The sequence below is a fragment of the Tyto alba genome, unplaced genomic scaffold (genome assembly GCF_018691265.1).
Source record: "Tyto alba isolate M040663 unplaced genomic scaffold, T.alba_DEE_v4.0 Super-Scaffold_18, whole genome shotgun sequence".
Lineage (NCBI taxonomy): Eukaryota > Metazoa > Chordata > Aves > Strigiformes > Tytonidae > Tyto > Tyto alba.
The window spans coordinates 32,442,044-32,465,012 of record NW_024881280.1 but is presented as its reverse complement, the minus strand read 5'-3'; the positions used below and the strand labels follow the sequence as shown (position 1 = coordinate 32,465,012).

The following is a 22,969-nucleotide window of genomic DNA, read 5'->3' as shown; positions in this document are numbered from 1 at the left end:
AAGGAATTGATCGGCAAATAAACTGAGGTAAAGGAAACGATGCTAGTAATTAGTCACATCGCCATGTATCAATAAAGTGAGAATTAAGTCTTGGCGTTCTTTAATGTTTATACAAGTCTTTTGCTAGAAATAGGGTTTTGGTTTAGGTCATTCTCGGATGCAGTTTTAGAATATCGAGGAATATCGAGGAAAGGAAGGACAAAGTGCGAGTAAGCGCTAACGAGGATATTCTTTGTTGAGGAAAAATAATGTGTTCCTCTTAAACGGACTCTAATGGCTTGTTTTCATTTCATGCGTACAATTTCCTACCTTCTTTGATGGGGGGTTGATGGGGTAAATAGTCTAATCTTATTCAGTTCACCTCCTGTGGATTCCCAGTGACAGTCGTGACAGACGAAGTATTCTGCAAATCACAAGAGCCAGCTACCAAGAGAGCCAAACCTCTTAATAGGAAGAGTTTTAGGGACTTTAAACTGCTCCATTTTAAATTCACGGAACATGCAAAATATAAAGTTGTCCGTATCACTGCAACTCTAGAGGCTTTGTTTTCTAAGCTAGAAAATTCAAGATTCTGCCGTAAAAAAGGAGAGAAAAAGGCACCAGGATGGATCAGAAGCAAATCGGAACACCTACCAGACCCGGGGATTTGAGATGGCACTGTTCTTTAACATTTCCACCTCCTGGCTTGTTTAACAAAAAAAAAAAAAAAAAAAAAAAAAAAAAAAAAAGAGAGAGAGAAGGCATTAAAAAAAAAAAAAAAAAATTATACCTGTCTGGATCTGAATCTGTTAACAACAAAAAAAAAAAAAGTTCACAACATTCACGAGTCCTAGTTCCGCCAGGTGATCTAGGAAAAGAGAGGGGAAAAAAAAAAAAAAAAATAGCTCGTTTACTCAGTGAAGACGTTGTTGCTTCACTGCATAAAGCTTAAATCAGAAGAACGCATACTCCTCGGTGCCCTTTCAGTTCCCCGAGTCGGGGGACGCAGGATTCAAACCCTGCTACAGAAACACTTGGAGGGGGGGAGTTGCATGGTTGTATTGCAGTTTATTTATATATATATATTTTTAATGCTTTTTTAAGCAATTCGAAGCATAAACAATGAATCCGAGCTTCAGACAGAGGAAATCGCACCCACTAATGTGAACTAACACGAGCAAAGTAGGTGCATAATAGACAAGAGTAGGAGCTGCTAACCACTTCTGCACAATGGCATTAATAAGATTAACCTGGGCAATTAGCCGGTGCAGCAGAGATCAAGCCTAAATCTGGGGCCTCTCAAAAAAAAAACCACTAATGGAAAGGATTACGTTAATTTCATTAATTCTCAATACACAGACCCGAGCTCCTTTCACTCCTTTGTGTAACCCCCACCTCTTCCCCACCAAAAAAGGGGGAGAAAGAAAAAAAAAAAAAAAAAATCAAATCTGGTTTTGTTTGTCATCTGCATATTACCAGGAACTAAATCCAGGATGACGTCGCCTGGGTATAAAAAAGGGAAGAGGTTCACATGGATTATACTCCGAGCAGCCCTCTGGGTTGAGATCAGTAAACAGGCGAGAGTTGAGGGAGGGGTGGGGGGGGGGTGGGAGGAAAAGTTCCAGGGGTGGATCCTGCGCACACGCACACGCACGGACACACACGCGCGCTCTGCCCGCAAGCTGCCCTCGGAAAAAAAAAAAAAAAAAAAAAAAAAGCTCCGCTCTTCTCTCTCCGATCCCCTTTTTAACATTTCTCCGAAAAGTTTCGATCCCGTGTCTCTCCAGCTTTTCCCCCTTCACCCCCCCACCCCAGCCACCACCACCACCTACCCTCCCTCTCCCCCCCCCCCCCCCCCCCCCCCCCTCCCCTCTTTCTCCCCGTCCCTCCCTTCCCGCTGCCCTGCCCCGGCACGGTTTGGGGTATGCCTGCGAGCATGTTCAGCATCGACAACATCCTGGCGGCCAGACCTCGCTGCAAGGATTCGGTGCTGCTGCCCCCCCCGACCGCCGCTCCCGTCGTCTTCCCCGGCCTCCACGGGGACTCGCTCTACGGCGGCTCCTCCGACTACGGCGGGTTTTACTCCCGGGCGGTGGCCCCCGCCTCCGCGCTGCCCCCGGCCGTCACCGGATCTCGGCTCGGCTACAGCAACTACTACTACGGGCAGCTCCATGTGCCCGCGTCCCCCGTGGGCCCCGCGTGCTGCGGGGCCGTGCCCCCCCTGGGCGCCCAGCAGTGCTCCTGCGTCCCCCCCGCAGGTAAGGCGGCCCCCGCGTGGGACGGGACGGGCTTTCTTTGTTTCCCGCAGGAGTGGGGGGGGGGGGGGGGGGGGGAGCTGGCGGCCCGCAGGAGCGCGGGTGGGCGGCGGGGCGGGGTGGGAGAGCGTTTTCGCGGCGTGGGGCTGGGGGGAGCAGCGATCTCATGCAAAGCCTGTCGTCGTCTCGTCTGTCTGTCCGTAGGTTACGAGGGCACTGGGTCAGTCCTGATGTCCCCTGTTCCCCATCAGATGTTGCCCTACATGAACGTGGGCACTTTGTCGCGGACGGAGCTGCAGCTGCTGAACCAGCTGCACTGCCGGCGAAAAAGGCGGCATCGGACGATCTTCACTGACGAGCAGCTGGAAGCGCTGGAAAACCTCTTCCAGGAAACGAAATACCCAGACGTGGGCACCAGGGAACAGCTGGCCAGAAGGGTGCACTTAAGGGAGGAAAAAGTGGAGGTATTTTTGCTTTCCTTCTCCCCCTTTCGCGTTTAAACGGGCTCGGGCTGGAGGTGCCGCGGGGGGGGGGGAAGAGCAACAGGTTTTCGGCCCGGGAATGTTTTGTCTTAACGATTTGCAAGAGCCCTCCTGGAGGCGGCTGGCCGAGCCGATCGCACGGCTGTGAGCAAATGTCGGGAGGAGGCCGTGGCTCCCGAAGGCGCTCAGCTTTTCCCCAACACCCCCCCCCCCCCCCCCCCCCCCCCCCCCCGGGAGCGACCGCTCTCCCCTCGGCTGCGAGCGGCTCCGGGCGAGGCAGGGCTCCGGCAGGGCGGGGGGGCAGTCCGCGGGTTGGCGGATTTGTATTTCCCCCCCCCCCCCATATTTTATTTTATTTTATTTTATTTTTACGAAATAGGTTTGGTTCAAAAACCGCCGGGCAAAGTGGAGGAGGCAAAAGCGATCGTCTTCGGAGGAGTCAGAAAACGCACAAAAATGGAATAAAGCGTCTAAAACGTCTCCGGAGAAGAGACAAGAGGACGGGAAAAGTGACTTGGACTCCGACAGCTGATACCTCGCAGCGGGGGGGGACGTTTCCCGTGGACTGTCGGATCCGCTCCAAAGGATGCTACTCGTATCTTGCACAGGCTCTGCCTTGTTGGAGGGGGAAAATATCTGTATATAATGTACCGTGCCCCGAGTTGATTTCGTGTAAATAAAATGTGTTGCGGAGGTGTTGCACGGGTGGACGGCGGCGCGTTGGCTCACCCCCGCGCCGCGGGGAGAGGAGGAACCGTGGGGAGCGGAGCGGCGGTGCCCCGCTCCCCCCGGGGCCAGGGTCGGCCTGGCCGCCTCGGTTCCTTATTTTAGGAGGTTGGGGGCAGTTGGAGAGCAAGAGGAGGGCCCGTCGCTCGCCTGCTGGCTGCGGATCGGTCACCCCGGGGGAGCGGTGGCCGCTCCCGGCCCGGCCCCGACGGCAGCAAACCCCCCCCCCCCGGCCCCCGCAAGCCGGAGGCGATGCCCTTAAGAAATAAATACCTGCAGGCAAAGCAAACCCGGCCTCCCCCTCGTCCCTCTGCCCTCTTTCCCTGCCCTTTCCTCTCCCTCTCGCTGCGGTGACGCCCCGTTGAGTTCCCGAAGCGGTTGCTTTGATTTCCCCGTTGAGAAAAAAAAAAAAAAAAAAAAAAATCTATCTGGCCACATCGGTGTTTAAAATCGCTGTTCATAAATTTCAGACGTTACGGTCTGAGTTACGCTTGGGGGGGAGGACGAGCCCTCGCTGCTTTTTGGGGTGCTTCACGGGAAGATGCTAAGGGAGGCTTTCTCCCCTTCGAGGCAGCACCTTTGCAATTAGGAAAGCGGTGACAGCCTGGTCTCATTTGACTCTTCCCTCTACGAGGGCCTCGTAAAAGGGACGTTCATTCCCCCTGTAAAATTCACATTCATTTTCCTTAAGTTTTTTCTTCCCGTGACCCCCCAGCTCTCGGTGCTCATCCCTTCAGAACTTAACCACCGCGGTTTCGCCGTGTTGATTTGTTTAGAAAGACCTTTCCCTCTCCTTGTCTACAAAGACTGGCTATAAATTTAAAACAAGCGACCTGAAGGTGTAAAGCCAATGCAGATAACCTCTGTCTGGAAGTCTTCATGCTGTGCCTTTCATTCAGAAGTTAAGTGCTAGTAAGCTGATTTCCCTTAATTATGGCCGATGCCAAAACTCACCTGTGTCTATTCAGCTTGCCCAGCTTCGGCAAGAAATTGGTTTATAGAAAGGTGCTCACCATTGCTTTCAGTGCCACTGAAAAGGGTCAGCTGCTGTGTTGCTTGTCCTTGTGCTTTTCCTTGTGCTTTTCCTCCCTTTCCTGATATAATACCCAGCTTTTTTATGGATGTTGTAGCATGATGCGTATTGCAGGTGTTAGTGCAGTAGAGCCAACCTCAGTACCTTGTCTGCTCAGGTATGAGTTCTTAATGTACCCCTATTTCCACGTAGATGTGGTATCTCTCTCTGAGCAATCTTTCCCTGTACCAAGATGTAGGGGCAGCTGCTGTGGAAGAAATTAAGAGTGGTTTTGTATGAGTCAGTCCTTTAGGGGGCTTACGGTTTCATCGCTACTGCTCTCTTGAAGAAGAAATTTAGCCTCTTGTTCTTGAGAGCAGCAGAGGAGGAAGGGGAAAAGCAAATGTCTTCTTTTTCTTCTTGCAAATATATCAGGGTTTGGCTCTACGGCACTTTGCATTTTGGAGATGCTACCCTAGTGCTATGGATGCATGTCTGATCTCTGTAAACTGTATTGAATTACAACTCAGCAGCACTACCAATTAGTTTTCACATTACTGAAAATTAGTTTTCAAAAGAAGTGTTTTGTTATGTTATGTGCAGGAAGTCTCACTGGGTGGATTTTTAATGTCACCTCCTCTGTATTTAGTTATTGTTAGGTTTTAAAGTGCATACTTAATTTGCAAATAAAAGCCAGGTCTAAGGATAATATTGCCCAGGATTTTGCAAATGCTTATATATTTTCTTTACTTCCCATGTATAAATATCCTTAGTGCCACACTGGGAGCTTGGTAGGGTTTTGTTTTGTTTTGCATTTTTGTGTGTGTGGTGGTAATTTTGTAAGTTGCTATTAAGGATTTTAGCCTGCATAGTTGAATGTGGGAGTTCAACTGGATCTGGGCTTGTAAGGAGTGGGCTTTAAATATGTTTTTGATAACCAGTAGTAGCTACTTAATGTTATAGTCCATATCTGTAGAGATTTTTACACATTTCCAGTGGGAGCAAGGTGCTCGAGAGCTGTGGAAGCTCCAGGTCACTGAATGTGCCAATTTATGGATTTATTTAGCACTTTTTGTTCTGTGGGAGCATGGGATGTGACATAAGAATCAAAACCTTGTGTTCCAGAACATGCTTTCTATGCATGGGATTGTGATGAAATCACCACTGATTACTTTAAAACCATGTTTTGCCTTAGTTGGAGTTGATTTTTGAGTTTTCTATAAACTCTTGATTACTATAAGCTTGATTCTGCGGTCACAGTTATCTATTCTTATTACTATATGTAGATGTAGACCTATTAGAGTTAATAATATCACTTAAAAATCTAATTGAAAAGCAATTTTAATCTTGACCTAAAAGCTTTAGCTTACTTACTGAAAATGATATTTGTGCCATTAGACAGTAGGAGTAGCTGTCTCATTCTTTTTCTCACTAGTTTCCATTGAAAACCCAAAGGCTTTGTTCTACCTTTTTTTTTATGCTACAAAATCAGATCCTATGCAGTATGGAAGAGTCTGATAACTGAAAACTGGTGAGAAGGTTGCATCAAAAGGATCAAGGCAGTAGAAAACTATATGACTGAAAGCATGAGGACAATTGTAATAAGAAGATCTCTCCTTCGCTTGTACTCTTTGGTTGGCGTAATCTGTCTCTAGCTGTTTGCGTGGATTTTTATTTTAGGAGTATTCCTACATGCTGAAATGCAAATGCCATGTAACAACTTTTACTATTTTCTCTTTCTGTTGGTGCAGCAGAGGAAAGGCAAAGCGAGGGACCTGAATACATGCTATGTTCCAACAGGTTCAGTTCTAACAGAGGGGCTTTGAACGAGTGGGTTGTGGTTGTGTTTGTTAACACTTGTCTAAGGACTCCTTAAGATCTCCAAAAGAGTGGGGTGTTTTTTATCATTTTTGTTGTTTGTTTTGCTTTGTCTGTGTCTCCTTCACTGCAATTTACAACCTTGCATCTTGGTGCAAACCAGTTCTCAGAAGATTTAATATGACTGAAAAACCCACTTAGCTATTTCTGAAACGTGATGTACGGTTCATGGCATTGATGTACTAGCTAGGTTTTACAACATGAGTTCAGTTTCTTGCCGCCTCACTGATTTTCTGTGAAATGTTGGACTACTTTCTCTCTAATTTCTGTCTGTAGAATGAATAATATTCTCTTCAGATCTCAACAGGGAGGTAGGGTGAAGGGAGGATTATAAGAAGGAACATAAGCTACTTTAGAGGTTCACCGTTGTAGCGAAGAATTATTCCAGATAATGCTATGCATTGCAGGAGTAATAATTGAATAATTATACAAAGGAGCATGCACCAAATAAATCTTCCTGACACCAAGCTGGTTTAGGTTATGAAATTCTCTTGCAAGGGAAAGCTAGGGAGAGCAACGTGTAGTAAGGGGATAATGCAGAAGCTTTCTGCTGTGTAGAGGCAGATTGAGCAATCTGAGGCATATCTTCATTTTTCCATCTGCATTTAGATGGCCAAAATTTATGTTTCTATTTAATTCCTGATTTACCATATTTATTTCTGTAGTCTTGTTGTAATAAGTGATACTGGATAGCAGAGGTCAGATTTTTTTTTTTTGCTTGACATAAAGTGATTTATTATCAGCTGAAAATCTGGACTCTTTTTTCCCTTTCAGTTTTACTAATACTTGAGTGAATTGGTTTTGAGCTTTACCATAATGGGATCCTGGGAATATAAACCATGCAAACTCTCTCTCACACATGACTTTTGAAGCAAACATTTGGATTAGTCGAAGTTATAAAAAAAAAATGCAACATTAAGGTGAGTTCATATTTTTTGTGCTCCATCTGCATTTATTGGTTCTCTGGGGTTATACACCATGGAGCATAAATGAACAAAAGCCCAAAGAGTTTTTGTTTTGTGTTCTACCCCCCTAGGGTTTCATTCCATTTATACTTAATGTTTTCCTACTTTGGAGACCTGGTGAGTCTTGACTAAACCTAGACAGAGAAGGTTAGTCAAATTACTCTGCTTCTCTGGGGTTGCCACTGACCCTGATTTGATTAGAGTCTGTTATACAGAGGTAATAATTGTAGATGCAATATGTTAGATTGTAAGCAATTAATTAATACAGAGTTTAAAGTGACCTATCCATGTCAAGTATCTGACAGCTTTAAAAGTAGAAACTTGTGTTACAATATTCTGGTTTGTCCTGAAACTATCCAAAGCTGCAGAATTCAGGTTGAAATCAAAAAAGGAGTCAGACTTCTTTCACTTGTTCTTTTCAGGATCGAACAGATGTCTACAGACAGTCAGGGACTATATCCCTCAGGACGTATGGCACAATTTAAGGCACAACTGAATGGAATAACAGGGAGCAAGAGGAAGGACAGGAAACTTGAAAGTACCCACACAGTTGCATGTTGAAAGTTACTTCACCTCTGTCTTCTAAATGATGTCTGAACACTGGTGTTTGCGTTTCTTTTCTACTCCTTGCCTGGATAAAGATGCATGCTTACCTTGGAGATTTGTAGCTTCACCTCATTAGTATACCCTCAAATATGTCAAAAACATGTGCCAAAATAGAAGTTCTAATTGTCCCTTTGCATTATGTCCAGGAAAAGGGCCTTCCCCCCCCCCCCCCAAACTCTGAACTAAGCATTGAATCCCCACCAGAGTCTGCCTGTGTTTATCTATGTAAGTACAACAATAAAAAAAGTCTTGATGCTTTCCTGTCTTTGGGGAGATTTGTTCAGTGTTTGCTATCCGGTGAGTGCAGAGTGCTTTGCTAACATCGTGTGCTGGGTTTTCACCCTGACTACACGCTGGCAAAAGAGATGATTTTGGTGTGTGGAGCCCCCTTCCTCTGGGCTGAACCGTCTCCTTCCACAGGGGCAGCTGCCTTTCTGTCCAAGGTGGGTGGACCCGTGGACATGGAAGACTTAATATGTTCTTTTCCTAGAAAAAAAAAAAAAGAGGAATTGGGAGCCAGATTCTGATGGTATCGTTTCAGCGATCTGGTTTGCAGGGCAGCATCACAAACTGTTGGATCTGTGCTGCAAACTGCAGCGCTGGAACGGGCTGTGGAGAACAAGGATGAGAACTTCTGAAGGTGGCATCCCTCTTGGCTCCAAGGTGTTATGAGTGGAGGTCCCTGAATAGAACTGTATTTATTTCCTTTATTTAGGGCTTTTGGCAAACTGTTCAAAGAACTTAGCTGTGGATTTTCAGAGTGATCCTGAGGTGGGGAGCTACCGTTACTTCATTTTTCTGTTGGAAGTGCTTAGGTCCCTCTTCCTCAGGAGCACACACAGGAAGCCTTTGTGACAGTACAGGGAAGCAGAAGTGCTGCCTTATTTTCACTGGTGAATTTTAATGCCATCACCATGTTTTCCTGTTATCCTGGTGGAAATTTGACTTTCCCGGTGAAAATAAGGCCCTCACGGTTACGGTTTATGTATTTTCTCTTGGTTCATGAACATATTACGCATTTGTTGCCACGCAAGTGAACCCAAATTGAAGGCTAAATTAATGGCGGATAAGTAAAGGTAGGGGCAATATGGTTTTGGTGTGTGAAAGATGTATTTTTAAAAGCCAGAAAATGAGAGCCCTGACCTGCTTTGCTTGCACACCCAAAAACTCTTGCTGAGTGTTGCGTGTGCAAGGAACGCAGTACCAGCAGAGAGTGAGTAACTTTCTATTAACAGGACAGAATGGGAAAGAGTGCTTTTTATGCCAAATTTTACCCCGTAGTGGATAATTACAGCCAAGTTGTAAACCTCTTAAAAGCTATAAGGCACCAGTATAATGAAACACATAACTGAAATTTACTGTACTTGTGTAGATTGCAAGCTTACTCTTGAATATTTAGTCTTCAACTTCTTAAATTTGTAGTTTCCACAGAGGGCTTATAAGTGCTAGAATTTTGATTAACTGTCTCAAATAAACTACTGCTATTGTTATCACTATAAATCTCCCTAACCTAAGAGCCTCAAGGAGGTTGATGTTTTCTGTGGAAATTGTAATGATTTAGAAGGGCATGAACCCAGTACCCTTTATTTGGAGCTTCCTGTCATTATATAGAAAGTCTCAGGCTTCGTTTACATCAGTTATTAGGTCTTATTTGTTTAATATTACTTTTTCATTGGTTTTATACTGTGTTTATCATGCACATTTTTAGAACATACTGTATTTTTCTTTTAGTTGGCCCTAATGCTATGGAGACAGATCTTCACAACGAAACTCACTTGTGGCTCCTTTAGCCTGCTTGAAAGGATAACGTGGAGGCCTGACCCAATGTCTTTCTGAATTAATGAGAAACTTTCTTCTTGAGCTGGTAATATTTCCTACTTACCTTAATGGACGGGGTTGTTCTGCAATGCAATCAGTGAAGATAGGGTGTTAATCCCTGGCCAAAAGAGCTAATGATTATGGGACTGAACCATGCAGGAAGGGATCATTAGTAATCCCAGGGGAGCGCGCTCTCCTGAAAATTCTCCAACTGTTCTGCTCTGATTTGTTTAGCTAAAGTAGTCCTTCCCACCTTGTGCAGGTGCAGTTTTGTTGGTAGGAATGGGTTTGTATTACTAAAGTTACTGGAGTTAGTATTGTTGTTGATGGAATAAGCTTTAAGAATGTATCTGTATTCGTGTTAAAAGTTTTAGTGGGATACTTTTTAAGACAAAAGCCATGTTTCTATGCTGAAATAATTGTACAACTCTGTCTTTAAATTAATAAATTATTGCTGCTTTTCAGAGGCAGCAATATTGTTTGCAAGTGTATCCTTGACATGGAATTAGATGTTTTCCACACAATAAGTCCTGACTAAGGTCAACATTAGGCCCTCAGACCTTGTGTGAGGCTTATCTCCACCTGCATAAAGGCAGGATAAAAGTTTATTGGTACCCATCGTGCTTGGCCTTAAAGGAACATCTGATTTACCAGATGTTTAAGAAAATCCAGAACAGCGTTCCTGAATTGGAAAGCAGCTGTGTTTGTCTCTGCTCACGTATTCATTGGCACAGCTGCTTCAGATATCCGGGCATCTAAATTATTCTGACATCAGAAAAAAACACTGAAACAGGGACTGATTATGGCCGTATTGCTTATGACGGTTTAATGCTTTGGCTGGCTGATCACCGGGAAAACTGTTCAGTCGCCAGGCACATTGCAGTTAAGGAGAAAGCAGAATTCATGTTGAGGACTAAGAGCTAGGACATTAGGTGCACTAGAGTCATTCTTTCTGGTATCAGCCTCTTTGAAGTAGCTGTCTTAGGAACAGAATCAGTTTCCATTTCAGCTTCACAGTCTCTTGGGTTGCATGCTGAAAATTTTTGTCTTGGCTGGCTGGATGTCAAATGACTACGAAATTAAAACAAAAAAGGAAAAGATTTTATGTTAAATCCAATGTTTAAAATAGTTTTTAAAAGTCTATTAATATGCATCTTGCCTATTTCTGCAGGCTTTTGCTGGTTTTTTCTCAGTCTCAAGTCTAGGTTCTGTTAAAAAGCACTGGACACTTAATGGCTAAATACTAGTTTAGAACCCTTCTATTGATCCCATTGAATTTCATCTGCATTTTTGAAATCGCTTTTGGATCAGCACAAAGAAACAGAGATGTCCTAGAAAAATGTCTGAGGACATTTTTGGAGCAAGGAAGTCTTGAGATTATAGAGATTGATCTTCACCTCTGGAAGAAAAGCATGTGAACTGGAAGCAGTACTCTTCCAAACTGCATTTCCAAGCCACTCTTGGGCCTGAATCAAGAAGAAAGAAGAGCAGGTAAGAGACACCTCTCCACATTTCCAAGTCGGCACTACATGTAAACTCAGTGTCTCTATGAGTGGTCATGACTCTTGCTCAGAGGATTTGGTCCACAGATATAGCCAGTAACAGTTACTGAGGATTCTGACTGAGGATTAAAACCATTTAAGGTTTGATTGAAAGTATGTTTGTACAACATGTTATAAGATTTTTTTTTTTTTTTTTTAATAATATGAGATACATTTCATGTTTATTTTTTGGAACAAAAAGTTGAAATGCAGTTTTGTTTGTATACCATCATGTGTTTTTGTTTCAGCTTATTTACTTTTATGTCTTCTTACAGGAACTCCTTCCACTGTTATTGCAGCTTCAGTTGTGAAGACAGAAATTTACGCTTGTAAATAACTGAATCCTTCTGACCTATTTTAGAAACCCTAGTTCTTTCTGATAGCTAATGGTTATGCATGTGTGACATTCAAATGGTGGGGTTCCACATAGACCAATCAACTATCAGGCAGCTCAGGAGACCTGAAGGATATGGGATGATGCTTATTATAAAAATCGAAAACTTCTGAAATCTGTCTTTGGTATGGAAGTGTCTTTTGTGCAGAAAAAAATCAATGGAAAGTCACGCTGCAGTTAATAATACATGACTTGCAGATTGTACTTGAAAGGAGTGAGGACTTTCTTTACCCATTTCAGCAGGTTTGAACCCATATCTGGCAGATAGAAATTGGGATCCAATAACAACAATAAGATGTTTAGAAAACTTGCGAGGCCTGGAGGGTAGTGTTCCAGGCTAAAGCCTTGCTGAGATAGATTAGCCAGAGACTTTTCAATGAAAAAAATAGGTAGTATTTACAGCACAAACTGAGAATGAATAGTACAGTCCAGCGGATAGGACACGAATATGGAAGTAACAGAAGAGACGTTATCCGTAGTTCTGCTGTTGTTAGAAACTCTTGGATGCTTACAGTCTCAGCTAGGTCAGATATGTTTCCATCTGTAAAATGAAAATGATTCAACATGATATCCATAGATACCAAGTACTATTTCTCCATTGGGGTATCTTCTGAGTGAACGTTTTCCTCTATACAGACAGAGCCGTGGTTTAGGCTGGAAAACAAAAATATTTAGATGGATTTGTAATACCAGATTGAAGAGGTTCTGGAGAATGAAAACACTGCAAAACCTGTCTTAACCTCAGTAGCCTTACCATCAGGAGGCTGACGGGTTTGTAAACCAGAGCTCACTTTGCCCACTGACATCTTATATAAAATCCATCCTGAAGGAGGGATAAAACAATTTTAGATCTCATCAAGGAAGTACCTGAGCAAGCGTGAGATGCCAAGAAAAGAACAGGTTGGCCCTCTGCGCTTCTAGGGGAGGGACAGTCTACAGGGTGTAGAAGAAGAGATTGCAAGAGTTAAGGGGTGGGGAATAGAAGCCATGGGCTTTTTCACAGTGAGAGCTTGCAATAGTTTCTTTTCTGAACAGTTTCCAAAAAATTGTTAAAGAGAGGAACTGTATCTCCAAGGCTTAATCACTTGGAGTGGAGGCAGAAGATTCATCTGTCCTAGCTTGGCAGTACAGAAAATGGTTAATGAGTTTGACAACTTCTTGATCTCTAGCTGGGTGTGATATTTTTACTGGTTCTTGTACTGCATATGCTTGTATTAGCATTTGCAAGTGAAATAGCTTTTCTTTTAGTATTGTCAGCATCCCATTGAGAGGTCTTACAGTGCACAGTTATCAAATGTGTTTGCAATCACTAGCAGCAAGTTAAATGTGATCATTGCGCACTGTAATTTCATTAATGTGATGGAATCTTTTCTGGCTTGTCACTTGCTCCCTATCAAAATAAATTACAAGGCTGTAACGCTGCACTGTGGTAAGGTGGATAACCACTTCATGGCAGGTGTCGAGCTGAACTGAAAATTATTGCAACCTCAGAGCAACTATTTGGAACGTTGGGTTTTAATCTATTAGTACGTGGAAGACTGTGGAGGCTTTGCCTCAAAATCAACAGTGTATTTTATCCAAGTAAGAGGATTCTTACTACAGGGATGCTTTATTATCAACCAACATTTCCCCCATAGCCCTCCTTCCTCCCAAAGAAAACAACAGCTAAGAGTAAAAGGGTTTCAAAAGGACCAAGCCCTTTGGACTGACTACAGGGCAACTGTGAGATGGATGGGATCTTGCGAGGCTGGCTGAATGTGACCTTCCAGTTAACTGGGCTCTGGAACATCCATGTTCTTGATCCAGGGCAGTAGACACAGCATTTGGGATTTGGCCAAATGTTGCAGCTTGCTGACCCCGCTTGTGCCATTACTGTGTCCTTTGCAGTAACAGCAAATCAACCCCGTTCCACTTGGGGACTTCACCACGCCAGAGAAATCCCTGAGGAAGTAATTAAACTGCAACAAGCTTCATAGTAACTTGCATTTGAGCCTGTGATCTAACTTAATAACTCATGATTGAAAAGTAGGTAGAATACTGCTGATTTCCTCCATAACAGTAAGGAGATTTACTTGGTTAATATTTTTTTTTCCTAGGTCTTGAGAGGATAAATTATAAATATTGTAAACATTGTAGATGAGAATTGTAAACAGTAGCTGTTTATCCAAAAATATGGAAATATGTGCCTATATTAAGTCAACTGGTAAAAATAATTACTACTTATTGTTGTTGTTTAAGTTTATGAAGTGCACTAAATCTCTTACAGACCAAATAAAATAACACGTTTATTCTTGAAATGCTACTGCTCTTTAGGGGCTCAATGCCTTACAGAACTGTATGTGTTCCCATTGAGTGGTAACTGAGGTGCCTCAGCTGTGGGCTCGCAGCATCTCCTGACCATGTCTTTCCTCATAATGTCTTCTATTCATGATTAGTATCAGTGGAAAAAATAATCTATCCTTTGAATTTTTGTGTCTTTTGGTGGCCAGAAGGATGGTTTCAATTTGACAAAAGATATTCTTGTGCATTTATAGAATATAGTTTGTAGCAGATTTTTAGTTGAACGCATCTTCTGCATATTGAATGTTTCACTTCTGCTACCAGCAGTTGCATATCCGAGCCATGGGAAAGTGATTGGGGAAGAGGGGAAGCAGGTGTGTACTGGAAAAAAAAATCTTAGTGTCTCCAAGGCAGGTACCTGCTGGTGGAAGGCAGACTGCCCATATCACCTTTCATCAAGAAAGAGTAAAAATGGGAATACTCGGTGGCGTGCTTTGTGCTTTCATTACTAGTACTACATAAGTGCAGCTGGATGTTAGGACTGTGTTATGCTGCAGTTCTTTTCTGGTTTGCAGCCCTTCAGTCTTTGCACATTTCCAGCAATGTTAGAGATTTGCTGCATGTCTTTCCTTTTGCTGCCTGGAGAGCTTTATAGTAGTTTTTTTTCCCCGGTTTGTTTTGCAGTTATACCTGCTCTCAGTTAGCTTATAAAGTTTTGTTTGGTGTGTAAATCTGGCAAGAGAGGAGGAGAATTTAAAATAAAAAAAAAAGTAATTAGTGATTTAGGAGGCATGTCTGGTAAAATTAGCTCCTGTTTGAGCTTTGCTTACATTGTTGAAAGTAAAAAGACAGAATTAATAATGAACACCTTTATCTCCTCCAAGAATTGAGCTGTATATGTGTGCTCAGAATGATTATTCTTACAGGAACTTACAGGCATTTCTTTCTATAGCTGGCTTTAATTGTTGCATGTACATGCACGTTGCATGTGCTGGAAATCTAGTATTTTTTTCAGATGAGAACGCATGTTCTCTTAGTGGGACATTTTGGTTACATCTCCAATAGCTGCTCCAAAAAAGAAGCTTAAAGGATGTTGGCTGTGGTTACAGAGCTCAGCTCATGTTCTGAGAGATTCTTCCAAATTTTGCAGTGGTCCAAATCCACATCTTTCTCTTCTCAGATAGTGGAGCTCCAGAAATGGGTATGATTTGGCCTAAAAGAGCATGTTTGGTGCAGTGCTTTGCTCATTTAGTTTCTTCTGTCCCAAACCACTTCAGTGAGATTCAGTTTACTCATGCGAGATATTCTATCCTTGTGGTGGAGGAATTCACCCACTTCTGATGTGGAACAGATACAGAAAGCCAACTGCCAACATCTGTTTGCGTAAATACATATGCTGGTGTAGTGATCCCTTTGTAAACATCTGTACTCAAGAACCTTGTTGGATTTTGAAAGCTCCTTGGAGGACATGGGGAAGGATCTTTAACAGAACTGCAACTTACAAGACAAACAGTCCAAGCACAGATATTTTTTGATACTTTAAGGGAAATTGCACTGTTTGCCTTAACCCAACATTTTAGGTGAGACAAGCAATTCAAAAATATGTCATCCCAATAATAATTCAACAGCACAGCAACATATATTTTATTGGAGCAAGTGTAGGCCTTTTCTTTGAAGTTTCAGATAAATTTTAAAATTCAGGTACCATAGGTTTATCATCTTTTTAGATTTTAGAAGTTTTTAGAAGTGAACCTCTCCTGTGTAGGTCAGCAGGACTGTCAAACTCCTTAATTTCTATAAGTTACCTCAAATGAAAGCATTACAGCATGCCTGTTGGTGGTCTTCTGAGTCAGATTCTGCTCAAGCTTTGGCAGGGGCAGTGGGTGTCGATGGTGCACCAAAATTCTTGCATAAGACGCTTCCTATGGTAAAGGCACTCCTGTTGTAAGTGGTGCGTTCGGTTGATGCACAGTTTGTATGCTCAGAATTTGCAATAATGGTGTGTTTTGAGAGCCTTCCAAAAGCTAATATGGACTAAAGTTTGTTTGGAAAGACAATGTTAAAACTCCAGCAGCATCACAGCCGTTACATACCAACATGTTTACCAGCTCAGAGCTGACCCAATAGAGATCCTCTACTGCATGGTCATTGTTGCCTTCTGCAGGTCCTGGGAATCTCTTAATTAAATCTTGGCCTACCATCTTTGTGTGGCTTTTGAGATCTGATACAATGAAAGCAAAATGGAAGGGATATCTGACATGCATAGCATTTCTGCATTTACTGTGTGATTCCATACCAGAGGGAGAAAAGGGAAATAGATAAGACAGGGGAGCTGAAACCAACAAAATCATCACTTGTTCCTGTTCATATCATTACTCTTCAGAGTGCTTTTTGCCAGCCTCAGCACATACACAAGTTCATTATGGAAGCACATTGTGGGTACATTGGTTTTGTTTTATTTTCACTTTTCTGTAAATGGTAAAAGGGACTATGACAGTTTTCAGCTTAAGATGAGGAAAACTTATGATTAAGATGTTGAGAAACACTGGGACCTGATCCATGGTGGAGGCTCTGATATTTTTTTCTCTTTATGTCACAGTAGCATCCAGCAGATACAGATCACAGTAAACGGTGTCAACACCAAGCATGGCTCCTGCAACACCGAAGCAGAATGAAAGCAGAAGTAGTAAATGGAATTTTGACGCGGAGCCCGGTGGCATGCTTTGTTTCTTTTTTTTTTTTTTTTTTTTTTTCAGAAACTCCCAAAATTAGCATCTTAAAACTGATTAGTGCAGCTTCAAATTGAGATGATAGCCAAACATCAGCCTCCTTTGGTGGTGGAGATGATGCGTGTATATATCAGTTAAAATGCATGCATGAAGTAGACAGGGTGAAATTTCTGAGAATATATTGTAATAAGAAAGAATGCATGTTTTAAAAGGTAATGATGGCAACTTACATTGTGTAAACAAGAACATTTCCACCTGTAGATTACAGACACAGGGCATAAATTACATACAATCTCTCATATGCACAGTTTTGTGCCCATATAATAGGGGTGCATGTTAAATGTTGCTTGTCTAATTTGGGATTCTCCAGTGATTTCAGCTTGTCTGTGATATGAACCTGAAAAAAGGAAATCTACTAATAAAAGAAAGTCCAACAAATTATTAGAGTTGGAGGGAAATTGAAAGAATGGATTTTTTTTTTTTTTTTAAACCTGCATACACTTACAGAAGCTGTGGTAGAACATCAGTCTTGTATGCACCATTCGAAATAGCAAAAATTGTCTTGTTAATTGGAGAAAAAAACACTGGCTTTGCATTGTGTGGGATGGAGGTCAGTGTAAGAGTAAAATGAGTGCTGTGCCTTGGAGTGGTTTTGGCATTTAATGTCCTCCTCCCATTCAAATATGTGGGAGGAATAAAATGTCAAAATCTTCACTATGTATGATATATAATTTCTCTCTTGTATTTCAGCAGGAGGAACATCAGACCCAAAAATGATTATGTGCCTACTGGTAAAGAATACATCACTGCATATTTTAATGTCAGTTGTGGGAATTGCAGATGGGGTAAAATATTGTTGTCACCTTTCCCCCTTCTGAATTTCTGGTTGTGTTTTTCCATGTACTCTTGCAGGATGCCAGCAACCCAGATCTTTAATTCTGTGTCCTGAGCTTTGGTCCTGGCCAAAGCAAAGCTCTGGAGATGAACATGTCCTGGGACTTCAGAATCCCAGTCCAGATATATGTCGAAAGAATGAAGCCCAGCATTTGTAAGTAGAGCTTTATATACTTGAAACAATTTGCAAGTCATCTGAAAATTCCCTGATATAGGCAGTAATAACATGACTGTTTTACAGTTGGAAAAATAGAGTCATGGGGAGACTAAAGGCCTAGGCACGCTTAACAACGAGTCAGTGACAAAATTTATGGGAGCTCAGGACTCCACAGTTCCGTGATTCTTAAGAACAACTGAGGTTCAAGGATTTGCAACCTTTTGGTGTTAATTATCAAATAAGATGCCAGTTTAAATTTTGATGTCATTCACAGAGTGAATCCTGAAGTCATGGGAAAGAAAGTAGGGGAAGTGTGTGGGAGACACTGAGTTGGATATGAGCTAAATATTCTACATCCCAGCAGCACAGACTGCAGACAGCTAGCAGGTCCTTTTCTGAGGTTCCTCTGGCTAACTCTTGCAATAAACCTTGGGAAGGTGTCGTCAAAGCCTTGTCCAGCCAATGATGCTAGAGAGGTTGGGAACCATGATATGGTTTGGACAGGCTCCTATGTCTGCTGGCATTGCTCCTGACGTTGGAGAATGCCCAGAGTAGCAGAACGGAGAGGAGAAAACTCCAACCCTCCTCCTGTGGGTTTTAGACTATGCTTTGTCTGGGTTTAGTTCACTTCCACACTGTGCTGCCTTGTGGTTGCTGTTTGTTTTGCTTGGTTTTAGACACAAACTTCCTTCGTGGCCCCACCAAGACAAGGCCAGTCACTTAGGCTGCACCTACAGTTTGTAGCGGGTGGCCTAAGCTGCACAGACACCTCCGTCTGTCGGTAGCGTGGAGCAGGATGGAAATCCACCCTGTGCCTCCTTGTGTCTTGTTTAAAAAAGCAATTCTAAACGTGTTTCGTGGATGGGGGCCCGATCCAAAGCCTATTAGAAAGGAATTAAAGTTCTACATCGCCTTCAGTGGAGTTTGGATCAGGCCTTTTGTGTCTGTTCTTGCTCCTGGTGCAGTCTCTGGGAGTTTTGCCAGGGATTCATTGGGAATCGCTTGACTTCACTGGGACCAGGACTGGGTCCAAGATGAGCAGATACACGGGGAATGAACAGCCTTCTTGACCGCTTCTAATTCTCTCTCAAGGCGCCACAGCAATGCAAAATGGTGTAAAGCAGCATAAATAATTACATATCCTAGGAACAGTGATGAGAATTCTAAGCACGTGCAGTTTTATTGAATGTTATCAAGGTTCTCTAGTAGTTAATTTGATTAAATGGGGCTCCCTGAATACTTTCGCTTTAGAAGTGATTTACAAAGTGTTTTAATATGAAGAGTTTCCAAAGACTCTCAGATGGCAAAGAAGAGCAATTAATCTTTATATTAGCATTTTGAAAAACAGCATGTGTTCCCTGATTAGATGATATTTGTTTGCATTCTTCTTTTCTACAGAGGATTATCGCTTTGACCTTTTTTAGCATATTGTAGCTCTTTTGCATATAGGAGTAGAATCCTTTCATGTTTATAAACTGGAGTTAATCTGGCTTTTCACTGGTGGAAATAGGGCTGAAGCCCACGAAGAATATTAAAAAACTTCAGATGTGAGTTTTAATAATCTTTATCTCATGAAACACATTATTGATCTAGCTAACAGACTGCACAGATGACCGGCTTGGTCAAGGCACAGTGGGGCCAACGCTGCCCGGTTCTTGCCCGTGCTGATCATCTCACTGACTTCATCAGGACTGTTCACGTGAGATGAAGGATTTCTGCCTGCTGTCTTGGCTAACAGCAACCTCTTGCTAGTTCAAAGAGAGTAGAGCAGACAGGACTGGCCCAGTGGGCAGATTGTAGGGTCTGCCCTGCAATGCCGTTATGATTCTTTCATTGAGTCTTTCATGGTTTTAAGTAGCTGTAAAGCGTGCTGTCTAAACAGAAAAGTAATAGACATTACTTTATGTGCTGTGCAATATTGGAGTTCTTTGTGTATCATGGTGGGGTTTTTACTATAGCTTGGGAGTGTATTAATTATTGACATTTCTGCTCTGTGTGTGCAATAAAAAAATCCCTGTAAGCTAACACAGCATCAAACTGATGATGCTTTCATCTTCCTGGGACTGAGAGTGGGGCTGGAAGTTGTAAACGGTGTAGGTACTGTACACTGACAAGCAGAGGCAAAAAGAAGTATTATAAAGATTAATAAAAAAGGGCATTTCTGATGACATTGCAGCAGGAACTGCAAGTCAACGTTACAGAACTTACTAGCAAAGTCAGAGTTGAGAGTTCCAGCACGTGCACTTGCTCTAAAATAAATTTTAAAAGTACCAGACTTGGTTGGCATGATTAGAACTGTTGACTGGTTGCTTTGAGACTTTCAGTGTCATTAATTTGGCTCCATATTGCCAGGTGAGAACGCCTACATTAACCACTGTTTTAGATTGCCTCATAGTATTTCTGCTAGGAAAAAAAAAGGAAAGAAAAAAGAAACCATTCAGTTAAGAGTCTGCTGCCCATTATGATTCTGACAGCATGTGAAGGAAGACACATTACTTCTTTTATTAAGCAATATTATGGGCCTTTCCCATTATTCATTAATAATTCAGATTCTAGAGAGCCTAGTCATGATGGAGGCCTTAGTACAACAGTTGTATCTTCACTTGTAGCTGAACACCTGATCTCTGGCATCCCCTACCAAGCTGTCTGGAGGCCACCAGAGCTGCAGCTGGAAACAGCTGATGTCTTCAAGGAGGTTTGCAGAGGGTGACCAGGTGGGGCCTGGCTGCCAGGTAGCCCATGAGTGAGTGGTAGCCCCATCTTTGAGTATATAAGGGAACCCTACCAGGTATTTTGCATTTCTTAGCATGTTTCTTGATTGAGTTTCAGGTCTGTGTTGCATAAGTCTGCTTCCTGCTCTCGCTTTTTGGCTGCACAGTCCTGCTCCTTGGTGTGTGATTTTTTTTGGTTACTGTGCCTTCCCATTCAAATGCTGGTTGTCACTAATTTGCTTTCTCCTAACTTCTGGCTTCTTGCCATCTCAGCTCTTGTACTCTCTTCTGACCTTGTTTCATATGCCTAAGCTGCAATATATTTCTTTCTTAACCTCTCTGCTTTCCCGTTTTCATCCTTAAATATTAGATATGTTAAATCTGTGTATGAATTTATACTTGAACATAAATCGGGAAGATAAATGTTTATTACAGTGTGGAACTTGAAAATAAATAACACATGTGATTTTCCCACCCTTGTAGAGAACTTTAGGTGGTTTGTGTTAGCATGCTAGCTTATATTTGGTTAAAATAAGCACTTTACCTAACCCAGCGACCCTAGTCCCAATCCCTGTTCCCTGGAGGATTTGGGTCTGGCTCAGCAAACACCATATAAAGGGGTAATCTGCTCCCCTCTGCCAGTGGAGTGCTGCCTTAGTCTCATAGTCATCTACTTAACTGGCTTTTTTAAAGTGCAGAAATGCATGTTGGGTTGGGCCTGCTAATGGTGCATAGAGTTTTTCCTGTAGTAAGTCCTGAGACGTTTTTTAACAAAGCCCAAGGACTGTTACTTCTGCAGAGCATTTGTGCAGACAGCTAAGTAACGGTGGATGAATTCCCACATCCCCAAATTTAGGCTGGAATTTTCTACACCCAAAAACCTTTGGATCGGCCACAAGGCAGTAACACCGCACGTCACAACTGGTGTTGCAGACTCTCGAAAACTTTTGGGATGCTGCCACAGATCCCACAGCCTTTTGGCTGACCCATCACTGGCTCCGTACAGCGGGGATAGCCAGCTTTTGCATAGGGGCCACTGTATTCCCAAGGAGGTATTTTGGGCAGACCAGATACAGCCACGTTTATGCACTTGATTTTTAGAGACCTTCCCGACTCGATCTGAGCACTCTTTCCCCCTTCCCTTCCCACCCCAAACAGCGGCGTGCAGTCGTGCTTGCCGTGTGGCTGGCCTGGTTGAGGCTGGGTACAGCTGGGTGGTGGGGCCACCTCTTGCCTCGGGGGGCTCCCACTTGGCATTCCTGATCTACATCAACTGTTCTTGCAGGGTGCCCAGAGCTGGTGTATGCAAGAGCTTTCTCTCGCAGCCAGCTTTACTCAAGTGTGACAAAAAGCCTGATGCCATATGGGATTTTCATTCACAGTAGGAATTTAGTACTGCGTCCTGCCTGTCACTTAATTAGCTGTTATTTATTTTAATAGAATGCATAATGCAAGGACTTATTTTTGTTGTGTAAGGGACTTCAGTTGGCCTTAAATCCACAGGGAAGAGGAAAAATATACACATCTACAAGAAGCAATAAAGTGGTTTTGTTCCCCTAATATTATTACTATTTGAAGTCTGATATGCCAGATCTGGTATATTGCAGTGAAGGTTGCACTGGGACTTAATAGTTATTTACTAGGTGATTATTTAGCGTCATTTTCTTTTTAGTCAATTGTAACATTTTACATTTTTGGGGCTTGACTGGGATGCTGCATCACACTTGGTTCTAGCTAGATTGCCATAATCTCTGTGTGACATGGAGCCAGAAAGTCCTATAAAAGCAGCTGTTGCTTTCATTAGAGCCATTACAAAGGTCTAGTTGTGGTGTCCCCAACAATAATTCTGATAATTGGTTGTTAATTTTAATTACTCACCAGCTGAATATCTTGATAGGAGAAACAGGTATACATGTTCAGTCAACCAAAATAAACATATTTTCAGTAATAACTGGCCATTTGGGTAATGTGCTAAATGTAGTAATACTGTGCAGCGATGATTAATTTATAATCCTCATCAATTCAGTGGGAGCAGGATATAGTTAGTGTGATGTCATTGTTTAGATAGCTCCTTTTAATGATTTGTTTATATACATATGTTCAGTGTTACAAGGTGGTGAGGCCACATTTTTTAATACTGGGCAAGCTGCATGCTCCACTCGTGAAGCTGTTTTTCAGGCAGAAGATGCACAGTGCCTTCAGATTGCTGTTTCACTCTGACCTCTATGTCTTTGGCACAACCAGAGCAGTAGCAAGCTACCTGGTCTTCTCCATATTGTGAGGTACTGCAATCACATGGTTCACGGTTGTCAAGTTTTAATGCAAGTAAAATACAACCAGAGAAGTTTGTTTTCTATTTTGGGGGCACAGTGTAGATGCAAGAAGCAACACTGAGTGGAAGAGTTCACTTGTTTGCTAGGTCTAAGTCCTGGTTCCATTGCAGTCATCCACTGCGGGGTGCTGTAGTCAAAGCTCAGGAGACATTAAAAGAGCATTGCTGAAGGGAGCAAGGTTGTAGGGGGTTTGAGTCAGTAACACAGGC

General features: G+C 42.7%; 1 protein-coding gene across 1 annotated transcript; it reads left to right on the top strand.

Annotated features, from left to right (window-relative positions):
- Positions 1 to 1,472: 1,472 nt before the first annotated feature.
- On the top strand, positions 1,473 to 3,423 carry GSC (goosecoid homeobox). The gene is made up of 4 exons (XM_042791087.1): positions 1,473 to 1,836; positions 1,872 to 2,237; positions 2,439 to 2,698; positions 3,096 to 3,423. The coding sequence occupies exons 1-4, from the start codon at positions 1,473 to 1,475 to the stop codon at positions 3,246 to 3,248; spliced, it is 1,143 nt and encodes a 380-aa protein (XP_042647021.1). The 3' UTR covers positions 3,249 to 3,423.
- Positions 3,424 to 22,969: the final 19,546 nt, after the last annotated feature.

Coding starts and splice junctions, on each gene's coding strand:
- GSC (XM_042791087.1), top strand. CDS start 1,473: ATGACGTCGCCTGGGTATAAAAAAGGGAAGAGGTTCACATGGATTATA. Junction 1,837..1,871: donor CTCTCCCCCCCCCCCCCCCC/CCCCCCCCCTCC, acceptor CCGTCCCTCCCT/TCCCGCTGCCCTGCCCCGGC. Junction 2,699..3,095: donor TAAGGGAGGAAAAAGTGGAG/GTATTTTTGCTT, acceptor TTTACGAAATAG/GTTTGGTTCAAAAACCGCCG.